The sequence below is a fragment of the Filicampus tigris genome, chromosome 3 (assembly GCF_054856515.1).
Source record: "Filicampus tigris isolate MCC_2025a chromosome 3, RoL_Ftig_1.0, whole genome shotgun sequence".
Classification (NCBI taxonomy): domain Eukaryota; kingdom Metazoa; phylum Chordata; class Actinopteri; order Syngnathiformes; family Syngnathidae; genus Filicampus; species Filicampus tigris.
Window position 1 is genome coordinate 1,089,345 of NC_141219.1, and position 20,828 is coordinate 1,110,172.

The 20,828-nt window shown below is 47.2% G+C and overlaps 1 protein-coding gene across 1 annotated transcript in view; it reads right to left on the reverse strand.

Annotated features, from left to right (window-relative positions):
* atosa (atos homolog A) overlaps window positions 1-20,828 on the reverse strand; it is a 36,751-nt gene that overhangs the window by 2,878 nt on the left and 13,045 nt on the right. The window contains exons 2-10 of the mRNA XM_086025600.1: window positions 8,609-8,793; window positions 8,164-8,357; window positions 7,015-7,140; window positions 5,143-6,889; window positions 3,717-3,842; window positions 3,239-3,327; window positions 2,614-2,710; window positions 1,450-1,608; window positions 655-723 (exon numbers count right to left, since the gene is read on the reverse strand). Of these exons, the coding sequence (XP_085881726.1) occupies window positions 655-723; window positions 1,450-1,608; window positions 2,614-2,710; window positions 3,239-3,327; window positions 3,717-3,842; window positions 5,143-6,889; window positions 7,015-7,140; window positions 8,164-8,357; window positions 8,609-8,793 (2,792 nt within the window). The remainder of the gene's footprint in view (window positions 1-654; window positions 724-1,449; window positions 1,609-2,613; window positions 2,711-3,238; window positions 3,328-3,716; window positions 3,843-5,142; window positions 6,890-7,014; window positions 7,141-8,163; window positions 8,358-8,608; window positions 8,794-20,828) is intronic.

The following is a 20,828-nucleotide window of genomic DNA, read 5'->3' on the forward strand; positions in this document are numbered from 1 at the left end:
TAGGTCTCATAAGCTGTTAATGTATGAAAGTGTACTGGTGCCACCCCAGAAAAAAAAAGGTTTCACGAGATAACGTGAAGAGTTTGGCTTCCGCATTCAGCGGAACAAAACAAAGCAATTATTCTGCTTCAAGTCACTGGTGGAGTACATATTTAGGTGTGTGTGTGTGTGTGTGACTTCATTTACAATTTTGCATCATTTCAAACACTTGGCCTTATTCATTTTCTCTACAGTCTTAGTAGTTAACGTAGCTAGTAACAATGATTTTATAAGACTCCGCCAGGCACCTGAACAGGAAATAATTAATTTGTGTTACGCCAATGCGCAAGCAAAACCGTTTTAACATGATCAGTTTCATGTTTGAACATAATCAAGTTATACATGTTAAGTTTCACATTTTGACGTCATAAGTTTAACATTATTTTTGTTGTTGTTTTGCTGTGGCAGTAATACGCTCCCGTAGTACATTAATGTATACTTTTGTCCTCCTTTTGTGACCAAACACAAAACTTTGATGATGGAATCACCACTAGGGGTCTCCCACCCCCTGACTTGCTATGGACATTGCTTAGTACTCAGGTGGGAAACATTACGCCAATGTGCTAAGAAAATGTCCCCCCCCCCCCCCCCCAAGCATTTAAACAGTGCCATTACCACTTGAATGGTTCCTGATGGAGGTACTCGGTAGCCCCTTTTCCCCAGCGACTCCAGGTTGATCACACCCTGTGAACGATACAGAGCACTGCCATGGTATCATACAGTAAATAGAGAAAAAAAAAACCTTTCACAACAAACTCATACATACACAACAAACAGTGACAGTGTATTATACATACAAATCAATACTGACTACATTTACATGCAGTCAATAGCCCTTTTAAAACCCGAATATTGGCAGTATTCAGGATTTTAAAAGCCATGTAAACGCACGCAATAACCCGGAAATGCCCTTATTCCAGTTTTTAAAATTCCAAATGTCATGCCTGTGTCACTCCTTTTCTAACCCGCATATGCGCGCGTGTAAAAGCCAGTTGTAATACCCCGATTGCACGGGACAGTCTGCTCATGCTCAACAGCAAGGAATCTTGATCTTTGTAGTACAGGAAATGCATGCATGTGCCGTGTTTGGCGCGCAACCCACCGGAAATACACAAGTAGCGATAAGCAAAACATGGCGAAAGCTAAACAAAACATGGCGAAAGCTAGAGTAAGTACAACACCACACTTTTGGAGGAGGAAGAAAGGAAGGAATCGGAAGAAGAAGCGGAGATGACGCATCACTGCGTCATGACGTCCGTGCGTCGCCGTTTCAATCGGGTTATTTAAATGCGGGGGGTTACTCTGTCCGCTCAAGCCATGTAAACGGGTTAGTCTGAATGACTGCGAAATCGGAATTTTGACCTTAACCCGAATATTAACTGCATGTAAACATAGTCACTGATGTTTTACCATATAAGGTGAGGGGGCGTTGTCATCGGAGACGCTGTAGAATGACACGTCCACGGGTAAGGTCAGGTGACTGGGGCAGAAGGACCCGCTAGCACCTACTTCGGCCGTGAATCCCTCCACCGTCCCCAAAGGCTCCAGGCGGTAGTTTAACACACACTCCTGACAAGTGTCCAATTTGAAAACACCGTTAATGGTCACATCAAACACACCATTTATATGGTCTCAAAATGCACAAAAGGGATGGATGGATGTACACTATGGGTTCTAATTCCCAACTACAGTTCAGTGTCCATATCCTCACACAAACCCACGTGGTTGACTTGCAAAGCTGCCGTGACTAAACTATGAGTCGTGTCACGTGGGAGGAGTCAGGAGCGCACGCAATTGGGTTGTGTGTTTAATGTGTGCATGCATTGTCTATTATAAGGACCAGACAAGTTGCCAAAAAGCTGCGCAGGTTCAACTAAGACTATTGTAGAGCATCCAAAAGTGCAGGTGAAATGTGGGTCCGTATGATTTCTGCAATGCATTTAGCTGGGTCAATGTTTGCGAATGGGACAAGTTGGATCAGTGACAGAGTGGAAAAGCCCAACATGAAGAGGCTAAAAAGGGGCAACTAGCCATAAAAGCAAGGGACATATTATGGAAAAGAGTTGGGTCTCTGGTCTCTTGGTGGATGCTTGTCAACCCATCAAGTATGAAATCTTTTGTTCGGTGCCTACTTATGAAAATATGTCTGTGAGCGAATCCTTCCTAATTCTACCAAATAGTCATGTTACACTGAAATTTGCCTGAGGTGGTCCACACAAGCAGCACTCATTTGCAGGCTGGACGCAAAGAGGTGCACATCTCCTGCTCCGGAGGGAGTCTCAGAGTCTCCAATACCACCACAAAAAGTCACCCGATTTGTTGCAGCACGTTTTTCGATAAAACGCTGATAATATGTCTGCCTTAGCCCCACCCCGGTCATCACTGTTAACAAAAAACATACTCAGCATTTGCATGAGCCAGTGTGACAAGTGTTGTAATTCTTGATCTTTTGAGTACTTTGACAGAAACCTTTCATGAAGACACATGGGAACCTTTTGAAATTGTGAATTGAAATGCGTAACGTCTCCACGAATGGATTCGTTAAATGATAGATGAGTGTTGTTGGTGCTTTACCTCAAAGTTCCCCAGTAGACTGAGACTTGCAGGTGGAGCACTTGCACTAAACAGCTGCTGAGCGTCATCTGTGTACTCATCTCCCTTGGGGCACACCCTGAGGATTTAAAACACACACGCACGCACGCACGCACTTGATTGACCTGTCCACCACATCAAGGAATGTGAAGGTGACGAGGTGACACCCATTCTGAGCCAAAACTGCTGAGGTCAAATCAACTCATACATTGCTGAACCTCGTAGTTTACAAAAATGCTCTCCAGATGATGGAAACATTGGGAAAGCCTTTATAAAGAGGATAAAGCAGTGCTGACTGATTTCAAGCTTAAAGAATAAACTTTGCATGTCGCCGCTGCATCGAAAGCGGCACAGAGCGCACCGCCCACATGTGCACTGAGTAGGCAGTTGCTGCTGAGCTCCCTGAGTTCTGTTCTGGCTGCCATTTTGAGCACAACGTGATGTTCAGATGTTCAATTTGGGTTTAGAATCTGTGGCGGCCTCCAAGAAACACGGACCAGCACATTTTGGTCCATCGCGACCTCCAAGATGCCAGGCTAAATATACGTCTTTGCACCATGTTGACATGCAAGTTAAGTGGATTTCACAGCCAAGATCCAGGGGTTACCTTTTCCCAGAGGCCCAAGGCAAACCTTTACAGCCAACCAGAGAGGTGTCCAGGTCAAAGTAGCCAGATTGGCTTTTCCTCTGAGGAACCTGTCGGAGACACACAGGACGTGACGCGGAAGTATGGCTTCGTACCAATATAGCTGGCTGTGCAAGCTTTGGTGATTAGATGCAAATGAGATGGAGCATTGTTGTGCTAAGACCGGCGGCTACCTCCCTTTGAGAGGTATGGGTGAATCATGCAGCCTGAGTGTGAGCGTGCGCGTCACTACGTAGTCGTCCTGCCAGATACTTCAAAGTCTCCCTGATAATGACTTGCATTGTGAGTAACGTCACAGATGGCTACTGAGCGCCATGTTATGACACGTGCGCACGCACTGGAACTACTGATGCTGCATCATGGCTAAAAAGTGTCGTTGTGTTGAGTCATGCAAACGTTTGCCAGAAGGCTGTGAGTGCGTGCGTGCGTGATTTCGTACAGGGCTGGAGAGCAGGGGCAGGCCCGTGCAGGGGTGGAAGGCCTTGGTGGCCGTGGCATCTAACGAGTGGCGATTCTGCTTCCTCCAGCCGTTGCAGGGCCCCAGGGGGGAGGCTCCGTGAGTTCGCTGGAGAGTGAAACAAGAGAGGTGAAAGCATCTGCCAGTAAACCTGCAGTGTCTTTCAAAGCATGTTCTCCACCACCATGAATCTTTTTTTTTTTTTTTTTTTACACTTTTGTCCTGCCTGGTCAAGGCCATAAGCACTCACAAACTGAGGTAGTCATGAAAAAAAAAAATCATTTCTTAACGCGTTTCCACCTTTATTCCACGTGCACACTGTGTTTTCAGTCACAGTTTTACGTATCTTGTTGTTGTCGTTTACACCTTTGCATGACATCAGAGTACGCAGAAACACAAGATCATTTTTTGGTTTTGCTTCACATTCAGGGTGATATTCCTGAGTGACTCCACTCAACTATTGCCGCTTTTCCACTGCACATTTCCAGCTTGGCTCAGAAGTACAGTGCAGTTGGGTTTTTTTCAACTTCAAAATAGTATGTCTGGAAACAGTGAAAAAGGCTGAGAACAACTGTATTTACCTCTCAGTGAGGAGACGCATTTTCACTGAGAGGGCAACACAAAAATGAGCAGCTGCGTCAAAGTAGAGACCGTTGGCACAGAAACAGGATAAGCCTACGCGAACGCGTACGTTTATTTTTTGTGATTTCTAGCCGTGTATGCCGAACAGTTGCATATTTGCGGTTCGGCATTCGCAAATTCGCCTTCCGTTATCTGCTTAAAAACTCACAGTTTGCCGCTTTTGTGCTAAGGAACAAAGAAACAATATCAGCTTTGCTTTGACAACATGAGATGGCATCAACAGCCAATTACAACAACAACAACAACAATTGGGGCTTACGAAAGGCCTGAGCGATGAACCACTGTTACCACTGTCGCTATAATCATGATAAGAGCCAACTACAAACCCCTTTTTTGGGGGCACATCAATAACTCGCATTTATTCGCAGCAGGACTCAGTCCCGCTTAATTTTCGAATAGCAGGATTCACTTCATACTGAAATGTTAAGATAGATGCTTACATGGCCCGTGCGGTATCAGCACGACACACTTGAAACCAAACTGAGCAGGTACTAGAAATAGTACCTCCTTGTGCCAGTGAAAAAAGCATCAATCAGATGTGTCATGCAGTACAATGGGCCCACGAGTACAATTCCGTTTTTTTGTCACTCGGCCATTGTTAGTGTGTCTGTTTTGGGAATGCCTTTCTTAGGGCCTTTGACTGGGTACAATGGCCTTCGTTTGTGGTTATAGCGCCACCTGTAGTGTTGGACTGGGTTTGACAGCCTGCAAATGAGTTTTCATAAAGGCAGAGTTGGGCAAAAAGCTCAAATCAAGCGTCTCTTACCAGGACAGTGTGAGGGGCGGTCATGTGTGGAGACGGTCTCGGTGTTTGGTTCTCATCCTGGGCTGAAGCGTCAGCCCGCGTGGGTGACTGAGGCTTGCCGTGGTTTTGGATTGCGGCGCAGCTGAGGCTGGACGCTCTGCAGGTCTGGCCCGAGGGCGGCGAACTTCTCGGCCCGTTCTCGAGGGGGGGAGGGAAACTATGACTGCTGGTTGTGTGGACTGTGAGCTTTTCCTGGGTGGGACTTTGTAAACGTGGACCAGCGTGCAGCTGGCCTCTGAGCGAAGGTTCTTCAAGTGTAAAGTGGGCGCCATTTTGGGCCCGAGGAGAATGGCAATCGGTCCCCGGGTCGAGCCGGGCTTTGTTTGTGCAAAGAGGCATGTGTGGGGCGGCGGCGCGCGGGCCCCTGCTAGTTTGGTGGTGGCCATTGGCGCGGCCATCGCGCGAGGCGTGTGCAGGGTGCGAGTACGTGCGTATGGTGTGCGTGACCGTTGTTGTGTGCGTGTGGCGCAGAGGGCTGCCGCACCTGCTGTGGCTGGGCGACAGCGAGGGGACGGACAGTCTTTCCTGGATGAGTCGAGTAATGTCGTGCACCGCCTGAGCGATGAGGGAGCCTTCTCGCTCGCTCTCGCCGCTTTTCTCTCCCTCCCCGTCTGGCTGCCTGTCCGCGCTCTCGTCTCTCATCTCAGCCAGCCTCAGTTTCCTGCAGGCCGCGGGTTTCGGGGACGAGCTCTCCCGCTTGTGGCAAGATGTGCCGCTGGAGGGTGTGCGGAAGGGGGTCTGCCAAGCATGTCCCACACACTCATAGGGCGGTACCTCTGGCTCTTTGGTCTTACTGGCGGCTGTGTCGTCATGGCTACTGCCCCACGTGGCTTTGGGAGGGTTGTCCGTGGCAAAAAGGGCTGCGGGAAGCGGCGGGGCTGTGGGGTCGCAGAAGTTGAGCCTCTGTGCGATGCGGGCTATAACCTCCTGTCTCTCCTGCAACAGCGAGCCGATGAGGGGATTGGTTTCATTGACGGCGGGCCGCGGCGAGGGGCAGCGGGCGGGCTCGGCCAAGGAGAAACTCTTCAAGGCTCGGAGCGGCTCGGGGAGAGGCGCTTTTGCCCTGCCGCCGCCGCCGTTGTTGTTGTTGCCGCACCCGTAATCTTCCAACGGCGGCGGGTCCGATGAACCGTTGAGGGACGAGTAAAGCCACTTTCCCGAGAGCGGACAAGGCGAATGGGAGCGTGAGGGTGCGGGCGAGCGGGGGGATCGGCGCAACAGCGGGGGATCCGGACTTTGGGGGACGCGCGGAAGCTCTCCGTTCTGATAGGTGTGGCTTTCACCCGGCTCCTGGTTCTTTTTGCTGTAGGGGGGTGCCGTGGCTGCGTGCGGAAGGCTGTTAATGGGAATATCGTTAATGGGAAGATTGGGGACGGGCATCCCGTTGAGGAGGAGGCCCGTCATGGAGCCGGGGCTCTTGTTGTACATGTTGGAGCTGTGCTGGAGGGTGTCTTTGCTGGGCTCCTGGCTTTTCCGGAGGGCGGGCAGGCCACCATGGCTGTTGAAGTCGGGCTCGGGGGTCTTGCTGTAGAGCGGGGGCAGGCCGGTGTGGATGCTGCACGCCAAGGTGGGATAGGTGGGCTGGCGGGGCAGCGACTGGACCCGCACTTGCAGCGCAACACTCTGGGACACGTTGGGCACAGGGAAAATGTGTTCGCTTGGCGGCTGCGAGAACTGCCACACCAAGTCCTCATCGGCAGCACTGATTCTGTTGAAAAGAGGAGCAACGCCACGCTTACACTTGAGCCTTCATCTTAAATGTGAAAATACACTTGAGGCGAAACGTTTCCCGCCCGCCGGGGTCAACATCTGGAGGCAAGGGTGGAAGCCAACCTGTACAGGATGTTTCTGGGGACGATGCCATGGGAGGCACTGAGCCAGGCGCTGAGCTGCGAGAAGAAAACGTACGAGCGCACGGCCAACAGCAGAGTCTTCTCCTCAATGAAACGGTCACCGCTTCTATTTAAAGGGGGGGAAAAAACAACAAATTGAAATAGTGGAAATGTGTCAGTGTGTCGGGTTAATGAAAAACCGCCCAGGGATGTGTGTTCACGACTTCTTTCAACAAAAGCGAGCAGAGAAGTGGGCCAACTTTCCAGGCTAATGAACCTAGTGGGTGCCAAGGTATTTATCTCGGATTGAATGCGCGTTTTTTTTTTTTTTGAATTCATTTAAATTCCTGTCATTATCTTTAATGAACAGGAAATTAATCTGGACTTTGTGCGGTATCATTTGGGTTTAGCACATTTCCATCTCCATCATCGGAACCTTTGGCAGACAAATGTATGTTTGGCCTGTGGGAACCTTTGTCTAAATTCACGTCCAGGCTAATTTAGCAGGGTCCAAATAAGGTCCATCAAGTTGGGTAGTTCATGAACTGATTGGGAACTTTAAGAACCTGAAATTCAGAGCTGGGCTTTGCCTAACAGTCAGAGAGTTTCTATCTACATATTTAGCCGAGCCACGTGGTCCCAGTCCGTCCCTCGTCGGCTTCGAGAACTTAATGTACACCGAAAGGTATCCAACACTGTTTTCTTTTTTCTTTATTTGGCAGCGTGTCAGGTGTGCGGCACCTGAGTGTGACGCGGTACCGGTTAAGTCACTCGGACCGACTGGGACCACGTGGGTTGGCTAAATATGCAGACGGGAACTTTATGATGGTTAGGTGATGCCCAGCTCTGCTGAAATTACAAGTACCAAGAACTAAAAGTTCCTGGACCCTTTGATTCAGTTTGATATCATTTCCAGTTTACAGGATCCCAAAATATCCAACCAGAACTGTTTTAAAACATTTTGTTTTTAAGAGTACTTCTTTGTATAGGCGCTGGTCGCAGTGGCACACGCTTAATGCACAATTATTTGACTAAACAGACAATTATCTGTCTTCTTTCATGTCGCAATGATTGTCAGAAGTGTGAAGCGAAATAAACAAAACACATCAATAAACGTAATCAATGCACGAGCCACTATATGACTAAATGCCTTGGAACTGGCTGCAGTGTCCATCTCTCCAGCAGCAGCGCATCTCGTTTGATGACCGGGTCGCTGATGGGGTCGCTCGGCGGGCACTCGTCACCATAGCAACAGTCGGGCAGGAGCATGACCTCGATCATGATGGGGATGCAGTTCCTCCAGAGCAGGATCACCTCCGAACGGGTCCGCTGAGCCTGCTGACACTTTTGACGCGGACAAAAGGAGGGTGGGTAATCATTGGTGTGCGTCAACATGAGGACACCTGAAAGTGTGTGTGTGTGTGTGTATATATATATGGTGGTGCGCAAAGCAGATGGGGCCCAAGAAAGAATCACACAAGAGGCTTGTTTGGGGGAGGGGGTGTAATTAATTGCGATTGCTCTCCAAAATCAATACAGAATCAGCAAGGGGCATTTATGAGGTTTCAAATAAAAAAGGACAGCCGTTGTCTTACCTGTGGCAGTTTATCGCTGCATTCATGCTTGTGAAGAGGCGGCATGGCCGACTGGGCGGGCGGACAGTGCAGCCCCTCCGTCCTGCCCTTCACCGAATATTCCGGCGTCCGTCCCTCTGTGATGAGCAGGGTCAGGAACACCAGGAACTCCTCCGCGTCATACTCGAAAAACTCCTCCGTCGCATCTAGATGAAGCACAGGAAGCGGCAGAGTCAGCGTTGTCACATTCGGGACCGACGGTGACACGCCAGTTGGCAGACGACTCATCAATTGGACCTGAGGAATGAATGGCTGAAAAATTCCTTTGCCCAAGTTACCTCAGCCAAGTCGGATCTGTTGATATTGATGCTTGTGAGCGTTTTTGCTCGTGTACTTGTTTCCTTTATGACTGGATTGTATTCCTCTGGCAGCGCGGACAAATTTTGTCTGAGCACTCAGACTTCCTTCCACTTTCCAAAAATATGCATGTTGGCTCCCTGAGGACTCTATACTGTCCCCAAGTGTGAGTGCCGCTGGTTCTTTGTCTATATGATGTGCTGTGCGATTGACTGGCAACCAGTTCATGGACTGGCTCTCACCCAAAGTCAGCAGGGACAGCTCTCGTATTATTAACCATATGATAGCCACCTTTAAGAAGTCTTATCGCACTTGAAAATGTGCGATAGGAGGTCCTCGGTTTCCATTGCTATGGCGGAGATAGCTCAAAATAGAAGTCGTCGTGTTCTGTAGCGCTTAGCCCCACTGGCGCCGCAGTCCAATGAAAAACAGTAGGTTAGGCTGTAAACCGAGTGTGCCTGTGATGACGTACGCTAATGCAACTGTGCAAGTCATGGACTACGTTTACATGCAGCCAATATGCGGGTTAAGGTCAAAATTCTGATTTCTGAAACATTCAGAAAAACCTGTTTACAGGCGTGAGTGGACAGAGGTACGCCCGCATTTGAATAAACCGATTGAAATGGCGACGCACGGGCGTCGTGATGCAAATAGACGTCGATTCCGCTTTTACTTGCTACCGTTAATACAACTTATTAAGACCAAGATTCCTTGCAGCTGAGCATGCGCAGACTGTCCCGTGTATTCGGGATATTCCGACTTCATACATGCACACACGTTGGGTTGGAGAGGGAGTAAGCCAGGCATGATATTCTGAATTTTAAAAACCAGAATAAGGGCATATTTGGGTTGTTGCAGGCGTTTACATGGTTTATAAAAAGCTGATTGCTGCCAATATTCGGGTTTTGAAAGGTTTATTGGCTGCATGTAAACAGTCACGGTCTCGAAATGTCGTACGTCGGAACCGTCGTAGACCACGGACCACCACTGCTGTGTGCAGCACTCTTCAAAGCAGACCTAACATGGATTGTGCATCTGGAAGCAAGTGAACACAATTTGACAAAATATCCCATTTCTAATGTTTGGATGCATTATATGGCTGGCAAATCTCATTCGTTTTGGCTATTTCATTTAACTCAAGCATTTCTTGCTCTTACAGCATGCGTGGCAAAAATATGCCCTTTGGTTGCTCCAAAAGGTCAAATGTCAGCTGAGTGTCAGGGGTGATGTCACCGTCTGCCCTCTCCCTCACAGACAAATACACAACCACAAAAAAAAAACAAAAAAAAAAAAAACATCTTTTCACCAGTTGTACCAAGGAAGGTCCAGCTGGCTTGTGCTGTCAGTCCCGAACCGTTAAGAAATAACTATGTGTGCGCAGCACGAGTCTGACAATGACTGCATTATTGAAAACGCAATGACCATATCCTAATTAAATTGACATCAAAAAGCTTCTTTGAGAACATGTTTGCATGTCAAGAAGTCAAAGTAAGATGAATCAGATGTATTTTTAGAAGAAGGCTGAGAGGAAGCTCACGAGTGCCGCATGAGGCCAGCTGACAAGCATCAGCTCTCAAGAACGGCAACTTCCGCTGCTTGCAAAAGCCTCCTTCACGTGGAGATTGTCTCCATCAAACTGAGTCGGCTATCCACACACAAGGTCCGCCTCAAAGCTTCATGAAGCAATCTGGCGCCCAGCGATGGAGGCGTGTCAGCAGCATCTGCATTTTGCATAAGCCGCGCCGCCGTTCCAGCTGTCCCATTTACACGGCAGTCAATGCACCACTGTTAGCGTCTTCATCCCTGCTTATCAATGTAACATTTGCGGCTTGGTAAAAGGGAGCTAACAACCGACTTTCAGTAGCTCTCATTCCGATGTAGGAAGGCGCAGCAGTCATACTTAAAAATCTGGCTGGACCGCAGCTGCAATTTAAACAAGAGCACTCAGGAAGGGCAGATCGCTGCCAAGCTTTGAACATTTGTCACCTGTCAAACAATGCTGGCAGCTGATTTGGGTTTTACATTTTGCTCCCTCACAACATGAACAGAGATGCTAGATGGGATACTTACACATTTCCTATAAATAAATTTAGATTTTGCAATTTTGAAAAAAACGAATGCAGGTCTACGTAATACGGGGCCGTGTTGATATATCGGATTTTCTGTTTCAGTAGTTCTCCGCTGGCAGCACAATTTTTTTTCAAGCTGCTGCACCCAGGGAAGCAATTTCCATTTTATTTTTGATAACGATGTATTTATTCTTTGTTTTCCCCCTTTCAAATGTAATGCCTATTTACAGAGTGTCTTATTATGGTATGCAAAAGGGGCATGGTTGAATTGTGTTCTTTACGGTTTCAATTTGTACATTTTCTTTCTATGGCTGTAGCATGGATATTGGCACTGCCAATATGGCTAGGTTCACACCGCAGGTCTTAATCCGATTTTTTTGGTGTAAGCGTTCATATTACATTATAAACGCGACCTCGGTCTCGTCTGCTGTATGAACACGTGCGTCGTCAAAGTGGCCCGCATGCGGCAGAAGAAGAGACAACGTCACACCCGACGTTGCGTTTGCGGACGTAAATGCAGTCAAGCGATTAGGTAGCAGGTAGACATAAATACAGTATTTGGGGGAAATTATGAGGCGAGGCTTCTTTAACATCTCATTTCATGGAGATATCGCTAACAATGACGTCACGTCTTAACCGTGCATAAAAAATCCGCCGGCCAGTCACACACATTCCTGCGGGCGTGGGGGGGACACACCACCTCCACACTTCTGAGCGGCTGCTGCTGCATGTGGAGTGAGTGAGGCCCAGTCCAACACAAAACATACAAAGGAGGGGGCGGCGGCGGGAAAAAGGGGGCGTTGGGGGTTGTTCTCTCAGCAGCTGGTGGAACACTTTGATGGTTTTCTTGATTGGCTCAAATCGGAAAAGCTTGAACGCCAGCCCGATGGCGAGGAAATAAAGGCCAACCTGTACGATAAAGGTCAAAGCTGAAGGTGACAGTCCATCGCCACCTCCATATTTATACGGCGACTGTGGGCGGGCGGGCGCGAGCGAGTGGGCCGTAACCGTCCTTCTGTGGGAGTATTCAGGCTAAAGGTGATGGAGGCGAGAAATGACGTATGGCAGTACTCAGGATGGGCGCTGAAATGATCAATGGCAATGAAAGGGAAAAAAAGAACAGCAAGCACGTAACCGCCGCCTACAGCGCGCGCGCGCGCGCACGCACGCACACCCATCACGCAAGGGCGCCACTTTGCGGCTTTTCACGATGACAAATCATTGGGAGCACGCACGTTACCGCCCGGAGAATAAAAACGCCCGTCAACACAAACAAATGACACACAAACACACGCTTTGAATGCGTACGGGCACGAATTGCACACGCGACAGCTGGACAATGGCCGAGTGAGTGACGGTTTGGGGAAGGGGCCCAGCGTACGCTTCGATGAGAGCTGTCATTCTTCAGAGCGTGGTGCTTGAATCAAGCATTCCTCTGAAGCCTACACACACTGCACACGCATTGAAGGGAGGCTGGGAGGTGATCAGGATGCAGGACAGCACAAAGAGACAGATTGGCGGCAAAGCTCCCGTTGGACATAAAGCCAGAGCTGTGCTGAACGCTCAGCAGCAAACATCAATGGAGCGAGACAAACCCAAAGTGTCTTGTTGTGATCAAATCGTATTTACAGTTGAAAGCTTTGTTCTGCTCTTTGTGTTATTTGGGAGATTTATGGAGTAATCCGCGTTATTTGTTAATCATTAAGCCTTAACAGGGTTCAATGTTCAGCAGTACACTTGTCTTCCCCACTGGCCTGTGAGCAAAAACAGCGTGGCTGTCACTTTGCAACGTGTAAGCGACCGCCAATGGAGGTGCACCTTTGGAACGACGGGTGTCGTTAAGTCATATTTCTTGTCCTTTTGGCTTTTTGCGCTCAAAGCTAGACTCCACCCCTCAAAGTGGATTTCCACTGAGCAGTGCAGTTTGCTACAATTGAGAATATTTTCATTTGCATGATGAAAAGTTTTGAAGCCTACCAAGCGAACGTGGCTTTGATATTAGCGCCTTTTAGGTACTGTAGTTGTCACTAAGTTGACACGCCTTGGTCAAGTACAGCGTGACCACAGCACCGAACTTTGGTGAGGACCGGATCGACTGCGGTTGAAAATGATGATTGTGGCATAGCATACAGTACTTCCCGGCCATGTCTTCGGTTGACCGCGTTTGCAGTTAGCAGATGTGCTAACTGACAGCAGCACATCGGTGTGACCAAGACAGAAAGAGGGTAACGTCGCGTGGTTGGTTTTGACACCATTTTGGTACAATGACAATTTGGGTGAACACGAACCAAACCAGGGGGTCACAGAAATTGTTTCCAAACCAATCAACGGATTTGACAGGCCCGCACTAGCCCACACTTTTATTGGAATATCAATCGCAGCAGTGTCGGGTGGAGTTAAACCTGGTACTGTCCATTGATTGGTAGATAAGAATCATCACTTCTGCGTGGGAGTGGCCACTGGCCAACTCAATAAGCTTTTACACAGCCTTGTTTTTCCGCATTTCTTTTCGAGCCACTTTTGCCCTGCAAATGGCACCGCCAAGGAGGGAGCATCATTTGGGGTCGATACTTGTGCAAAACAGCCTGCCGGAACCAGACTGCGTAGTATGGCGCTTGAAACTCACTTCGGCCACCCGATTGCGCTCAAAGAATTTCTCAATAGCTGATTGAAGAATTCCATTGAGCAATATCCTCCCTTTGCTGGTGGGTTAGGTGTAAAAATGTAGCCGGTTTAATACGGGACTTGCTTCTACAGCTGCGATATGAATGCAGGAGAGATGTCACAATCGGGCTGAACGATTTTGCGATTTTTCTGGCAGATTTCGATTTGATTTGACATTTTCTTCAAATTAAGCTTCAGTGCATTTACAATATTTACAAATAGGACAGAAAATGACAACAAATACATTAAAACTTTTACTTGAATGATGCAAGTACACTAAAGAGGTTTTGTGAGGGAGGTTGTCCTTTTTCAAGGTTGTTGAAAGGATTCAGGGAAGGCAAGACCTACTGTACTACTTGCCATCATGCATAAATATGCAATTATGTGTCATAGTATATAAATGCAGTTAATACAGAAATATTTTTTTAATCAAAAAATGTTTTCAAATTTGTACATGTTCTTGTTAATGTGCCGAGATATTTTCTCATCAAGCGTTGCGTGTAGCCGATTCTTGCCATCACCGCAAACCAGATGGGGGTTTCTCCTTCCCAATCGAACCAGTGGTGAAAGAAATAAGAGGCTTGAAAAATGCATCCTGCTACAGATGTGGATTATACGACGGCACAAAGCAACACTTGAGCCTTCCTTTTCCCACGTGCCCGCGACCTCTCCACTGTTTGTATCCACGAGGCAAATGTGAATTGCGTAACAGGTCAGCTTTAGATTAGGGCTTCTTATTATTGGAGGCTGCGACCGCCTGCCACTAAGTGTGAGCTGGAGTCCTGCCTGTAAATAGGCTGCTTTGGCCAGGACACACAAACACGCACTTCTCAGCTGTCTTCATGTCTCCGGGCCAGCAGCAGATCAGTGCAGTTATGTGGCATGGAAAAATGTCCTCCAGGATGGTGAGCGGCGGTCAGCGTTGGGAGCTAACGTTATTTAAAGCCAACACGGCGAACGCGCACGCTGTAGGACGATTTGTCGTCACTGAAGAAGGCAAACGTGATGCTCATTTGTTAGCCTAGCGTGGCACTTGGATGTGAGGACAAACAAACCAGGCAAACAATCCAATTTCAGCATTTTGAACACAACCGTGTTTCTATTTTAACAGAGACAGATGGGACGATAGAAGACACGCACGCACTTTCATATAAGCTGGCCCATTAATCCATGCAGGGTGGACATTGGACAAACAATCATGCAAGCTCTGTCCTGTTCTCCATTTGGGCAAGCTGCTCAGCCTGACTTGCACACAATAATGCTCACGTTACACACCCGGCTAATTTGAGTACTGCTAATACAAGAATCCTACGGCGCGCGGTTCAACGCTCGCATTTGTTTATGAGCATGTTTGATTCAAATGAAAGCGAGAGCAGCAGCTCCACGTCTCGCCAGCAGACGATCAAAGTCGAAAGCACTGACGGTCTTTTAACGGCACCGCATCTGCTCCAATCAAAGGGCTGTGTGCCGTATGCGCAGTACTGATTAGAACATGCAGTCAGGGAGCAGAAAGGGAGAGAATACCACTCATAAAAGGACGAAGCTGATTCTGGGGGTGAAATCTACGGCTATTTGGACACAAACATTTTGAAAAACACCTTATGGGAAAAAAACAATCGTCGCTGTCAAGATCATGCTAAGCAACAGGCAGCGCCATACTTCTCAACCGAAGGACAGTTTGACAAAAAAAAACCACGAGCAGACACAACCGCAAGGTTGGATGAATCAAAGGGGGAACTGCACGTGTTGAACGAGGTTGTTACTCCTGAGACTCAGACCTGAATATTGTTGCTGTCTGATGGAAATTACAAGTCACACTTCAAGAGCAATTTAAAAAAAAAATGAAGCTGCAGCAAAGGGCAGTTCTATTTTTCCTCTCTGAGCATGTAACGGTGTGGCGCCAAGTAAAACAACAAGCTTCTAACGTCATCCAACAGAATCCGTGTCGTTCACGGCGTAAGGGCAAACGTGACCATCGGCTTTTGACCGATTACCTGTCGTCAGTTATCGGCTCAAAACATTTCAAGGTTGCTGACACTCGGGCCATTCAAACAACGTGGCGGCAATCGGCTTTCGCCTTCATCTTCACCGTGATCTATCATCATTTGAGTGGAGAAGGCAAGGCTTCATCGGCCAGTGTCAATATGAAAGAAACACACACTAAACTAACATTTGAGCGCTTCCTCATGTCCCCATTTTCATGGCGATCACTTGAAATGATCAAACTTTGACATCATGCTCCGCCCACATCAGATGGCATAGGCAAAAAAATAAAATAAAATAAAATAAAAAATAAACAGGGCGGCACGGTGTTCGACTGGTTAGCACGTCGGCCTCACAGTTCAGAGGTCGTGGGTTCGATCCCGGCTCCGGCCTCCCTGTGTGGAGTTAGCATGTTCTCCCCCTGCCTGCGTGGGTTTTCTCCGGGTACTCTGGTTTCCTCTCATATTCCAAAAACATGCATGCTAAGTTGATTGGACTCTCTAAATTGCCCCTAAGTGTGATTGTGAGTGCGGATGTTTGTCTCTGTGTGCCCTGCGATTGGCTGGCAACCAATTCAGGGTGTCCCCCGCCTAATGCCCAAAGACAGCTGGGATAGGCTCCAGCACGCCCCGCGACCCTTGTGAGGGGAAGCGGTATCGATAATGGATGGATGGATAAAAAATAAACAAATAAAAATTCGCTGCAATTTCGCAGTCGTCCATCTGTTGACGATTGAGTGGATTCCCTTGGAGAAGTCCAACCTCGGATTCCTCGAATTTGCCCAAACCGGCTGCTTCAAACTAAGATGGTCAGGCAAGAGTCCTGGAGACGTTTTAATCCCGTCACGCCTGACGGCTTGAGACAAATTAGTGACACGAGACGCCAGGGGGCCTTTTTCAGATAGACATGTCCGCCAAATTTCACCTCAACTACAAATTTCATGTCAGAGAATCTGATACTAGCTCTTTGGAAGGAAATTCGGTGGGACAACTTCATGCTTCCATTCTGTGCGCAAGCCATTTAGACACAACGGCAACCTGGAAAAGAGCCTTGAAAACAGCCAGGGCAAAAGGGTCAGGTGATTCTTCCAATATTTGCGTTACTCAGGCAATCAATCACATCTTTCTGCAATTCTCATGTCTCCAGCTGATGCATTGGGACATTTACCTTTGCATACAAGGAAGGCTTGAGAATCTTGTTTGCTACATTTCTATTGCTCGGGGTGCAGCATCACCAAATAAGCACTACAGCCAATATAATGAGAATCATCTCGATTGGTCAAGCATGTTCAAACACAAACAAAGCCTTCCTTCACCAGTCCAGTGTGACATAATTTGAGAGCATGAAAGTTAGTACGATTCATGTGGCGCGCGCACACATACACACACACACACTTGTGTGTGTCTCTCAATTGAATACAGGGAGGCAGAGTGGGAGATTACCCTGACAGTGCCTCCATGCCAAATCTTCTTACTGCAGCCCCCGGTGAGATAAATATAGACAACTTGGTCGTGCTCACCATCCCCCCCCCAACTCTGATTTCAAAACACAATGTTCGATTAGTGTCTGGGGTGCATGTGGGCTCCGCCCTCACTCTCCAAATGAAATTGATTTATGCATAGCAGGTGTAAAGCAGTGCAAAGAAAATAAGATAAAGTGATAGTGCAAAAACACAAACATTTGACTGACCATAAGGATAATAATGTTGTGCATTGATCCAACTTTGGACCTTACGGATACAAATATTTGGGTCTGTGAATCTAGCGTGGAACTAAACCTTCCAAAGTGAACCTTTTGTTATCTATTTCTCAAAGAATCTTCTGTGAGCGAGCAGTTCTGTACTTCTGCCCCCCACCGCTGTTTACCATTTGGGATCATTTACATAACACCACACTCACACCAAGTTTGCGAACTTGCGTGAGACATAGCGGCCCATTCTCAAAGCAGGCTGATGTCAGAGAGACAAAAAAAAACAAAAAAAAACGGATTGTGTCGAGTGCGCTAAAATTCTCGATCCTTTTGATCAAAGCACGTCTCCCACACACAAGACACATGGAATCCACTTTAAATTGTCAGAAAACACGTCTTTAGATTCTCACATACTTGGAACTGGGTCACATATCTGGTCAGAAGACGTGTTGATACTGCTGGATATATTTAGCTCTAAAACCCTCAAAAAGGCGACATGGTTAAAGAAAACAATTATTAGAGCTTCGCCCATGGCGCTGCACGACAATACTTTTCTTCTTCATGTCCTGACATCAAAGAGTCGCTCCGGAATACTAACTGACTTGACGACAAGCGGCAAGCAGTCATCAGTGGTCACACCAGATTAATAACCGGAGGGCAAAAAAAATGGATGTTGCCACGGCAACAGGCACGTTGTGTTAAACGCTCCCACCACGGTGATTAAAGAAGTGGAAATGCGTCTTTGCAACTGACAGCAGTGGATTGAACGTTTAAGGACAGCCGAGGCTGGGGTTGTGTTCTGGCTAAAGAGCGTTTCCTCTCCAAAAACAATTGTACTTAAGTGATTACGGCATGTTGATCTACTTGGGCCACTATAATAGGTCATGTCAAATGTCCTGCATCTTTTTGGAGTGGCTCGAATGCAGGAGCTGCCCTCCACCCTGTCCCAAGTTGACAGTGACAAGACGTCAGCATAGAGCTCACCTTTCCTGTTTTTGTCTGCTTTGTGCCAAAGCAATTAAAACAATGGACGCGGGGAGTGCGGCGTGCACACAACCAGACATGCCCAGACGAGTCAGACAGTGCACCCGCAATTGGCAAATCAGCTCAAAGATTGTACAATTTGGATTTCAAACATTTTGGAGAAAAAAAACAACAACCAACAGCTAGAAGTATGACATCAGCACTTTTGTGCGACTCACTCACAATTTGACATGGCGTACATTTAGTTAGCTCAGTCATGGAATGGATTAAACTCGTCATTTAAGGTACAACTGTACTGCCTTAGAGTAGGTTCGTGATTGAGACTATGAGTGTTCCAATTTACTTCCAAAGTCGGATTATGTCAACGTTTTAGGAACAGAACTCCTTTTTAACAGAGGAACCCCTGCAAATGCATGTTGAAGGGGAAGTTGTTTTGGGCAAAAAACAACTTTGAAATTGATTTATTATCAGCCACCAGATTTTTAAAAAAGGAAGACACCAATAATCGGTCTCTCCCTAGTACAAAGGTGCACTACAATACACGTACTGTAATTAAGACTTTGTACTCATGCCTGTCAAAATAATGTTATTTTTCAAAGGTGGGCCTGACCTGGGATGCATGTGAAACATGTCACAGAACACGGGGTCCTCGTTTTCCGACAGAGTTACGCTCATGTAGCAGCAATGTAACCCGAACAAGTATACAAGTCTGAATGCACCGTAGTCCAGTATCACTAATCTACAATAGCCGCCTTATTGACACTAGACATTTGTACGACAAACACTTCTAGTCCAACATATAAAAGACTACCAGTCAGTCAGTAACTGAGCATGGCTTTTTGTGCCGCATGACCACGAACTAGTTCACCGAAGAGCCGCCACAAACCACCTGACCTTGTAAATATCACGTGAAAGGGCATTTTCATTCTGCTACATCTAAACCTTTGATGCCTTGCATATTTGTATGCAGTGGAGCCTTGAATAAGCATTGCCCTTATCTCTTGATCATATTTATTTTATTTTGATTTAGTGGGTGAACCTGGGATCTCAGGGATTGTATTTCGTGAGGAAATGTGTGTTGGTACAACAACAAGTCATTGGATCTTTGTATCCTTGAATTTTGAGCAAAAGAAATTTCCTTGAATCCTTGTAAATTCAACATTGTAAATTTACTACCCGTCTGCCCCGGGACGCACAACAAAGTGTCTCTGCAACACACTTGTGGGTCCCAAGCCTGTTTTTAGCTACAGCTAATTTTTATTTCGAAAGAAACTATTCGGCGGTAATCCAGCAGGCCTCATCAATGCACTCTCCACTAGTAGGCGGCGATAGAAAGTTTCAAGTCTGTAAAGTTTTGCAGCGGCCGCTGTTTCATTTGCATAAATGCTACTTCAAAACCATTAACTCAGGACACAAGTGTGTCTACCTCTCTCCCACGCTGCAATACAAAGGGGCAGATTTTGATCACACATAGCAACAAGCCCTGATTGGTTTAGGAGCCTGAGTACAGCTCCAGCTGAGGAGAGCCCTTCCTCCGTTTTGTCAAATCAGCTGCCATTGTTCTCTCCACACACAAACACACGCACTTTGTCCTCATTCACACCCGCCCGCGATTGTTGGGCACAATCAGCAGTTGTTTGCCAGCTGAGCAATTAAGTACATGCTACAGTTGTCACATGACAAATGAACCATGAGTCACTTGGAGGTGAAGTGTTCATGAGACAACTGACAAAACTCAGCTGATGTGGAAAAAGTAGGCTGTATTCTTCTGTATGAGCCAGATAATTCTAATCTGGTTTAGATCAACAACAACCACAAAAGATGCACTCCTAAATAAAGCGTTAAAACCTGCAATTTAACTCAGTCAATCTTTTCTAAGCGCGTTCAAATATAGCCACTTAAACGTGCTGAGAATCAACAGTTGAGTACTGCCCGATGATGAAAGCCCAACAGAGGCTGCCTATTAAGGTTAGGCGAGTGTGTTAGGATTCCGCATTTCACCCAACAGGATCAACTCGATCTACTCTCCCCAAGTGACCTCAACACAAAAGGTTTCATGTTTCCAGTTAATATTTTGGAAATCCCGGTGGGAAGAGAAGGAATGTCGCCTATTGAGGCAGTGACCAAATACACACGAGGCATGAGTGTTTGGTGCCGGGCTAAAAGGCTCTCGAGTCTACGAGGATGTCGTTGCCATGTTGGAAAAAAGTACATGTCCTTTTGGTTGTCCACAGCCATGGCAACTGAAGGCATGGCAGGGCATGGCATGGCTGCCTAAGCTACTTAAAGCCACCAATTATTCAGGAGAGCGGCTCAGTAACTAGGACGAGGCAAGCAGGTACACTTAAACTGTCTGTAAAAGGCTGCATTTGTCCACCTCTTTTCACTTGTCACACTTCTGTATTAAGGGTACTGACACTGAATAGGGAAATTGCGCCATCAAAGCAATTTTCCACCTTGAGTAGTAGTGTCAGAGCCTGAACAGAGGTGGGATG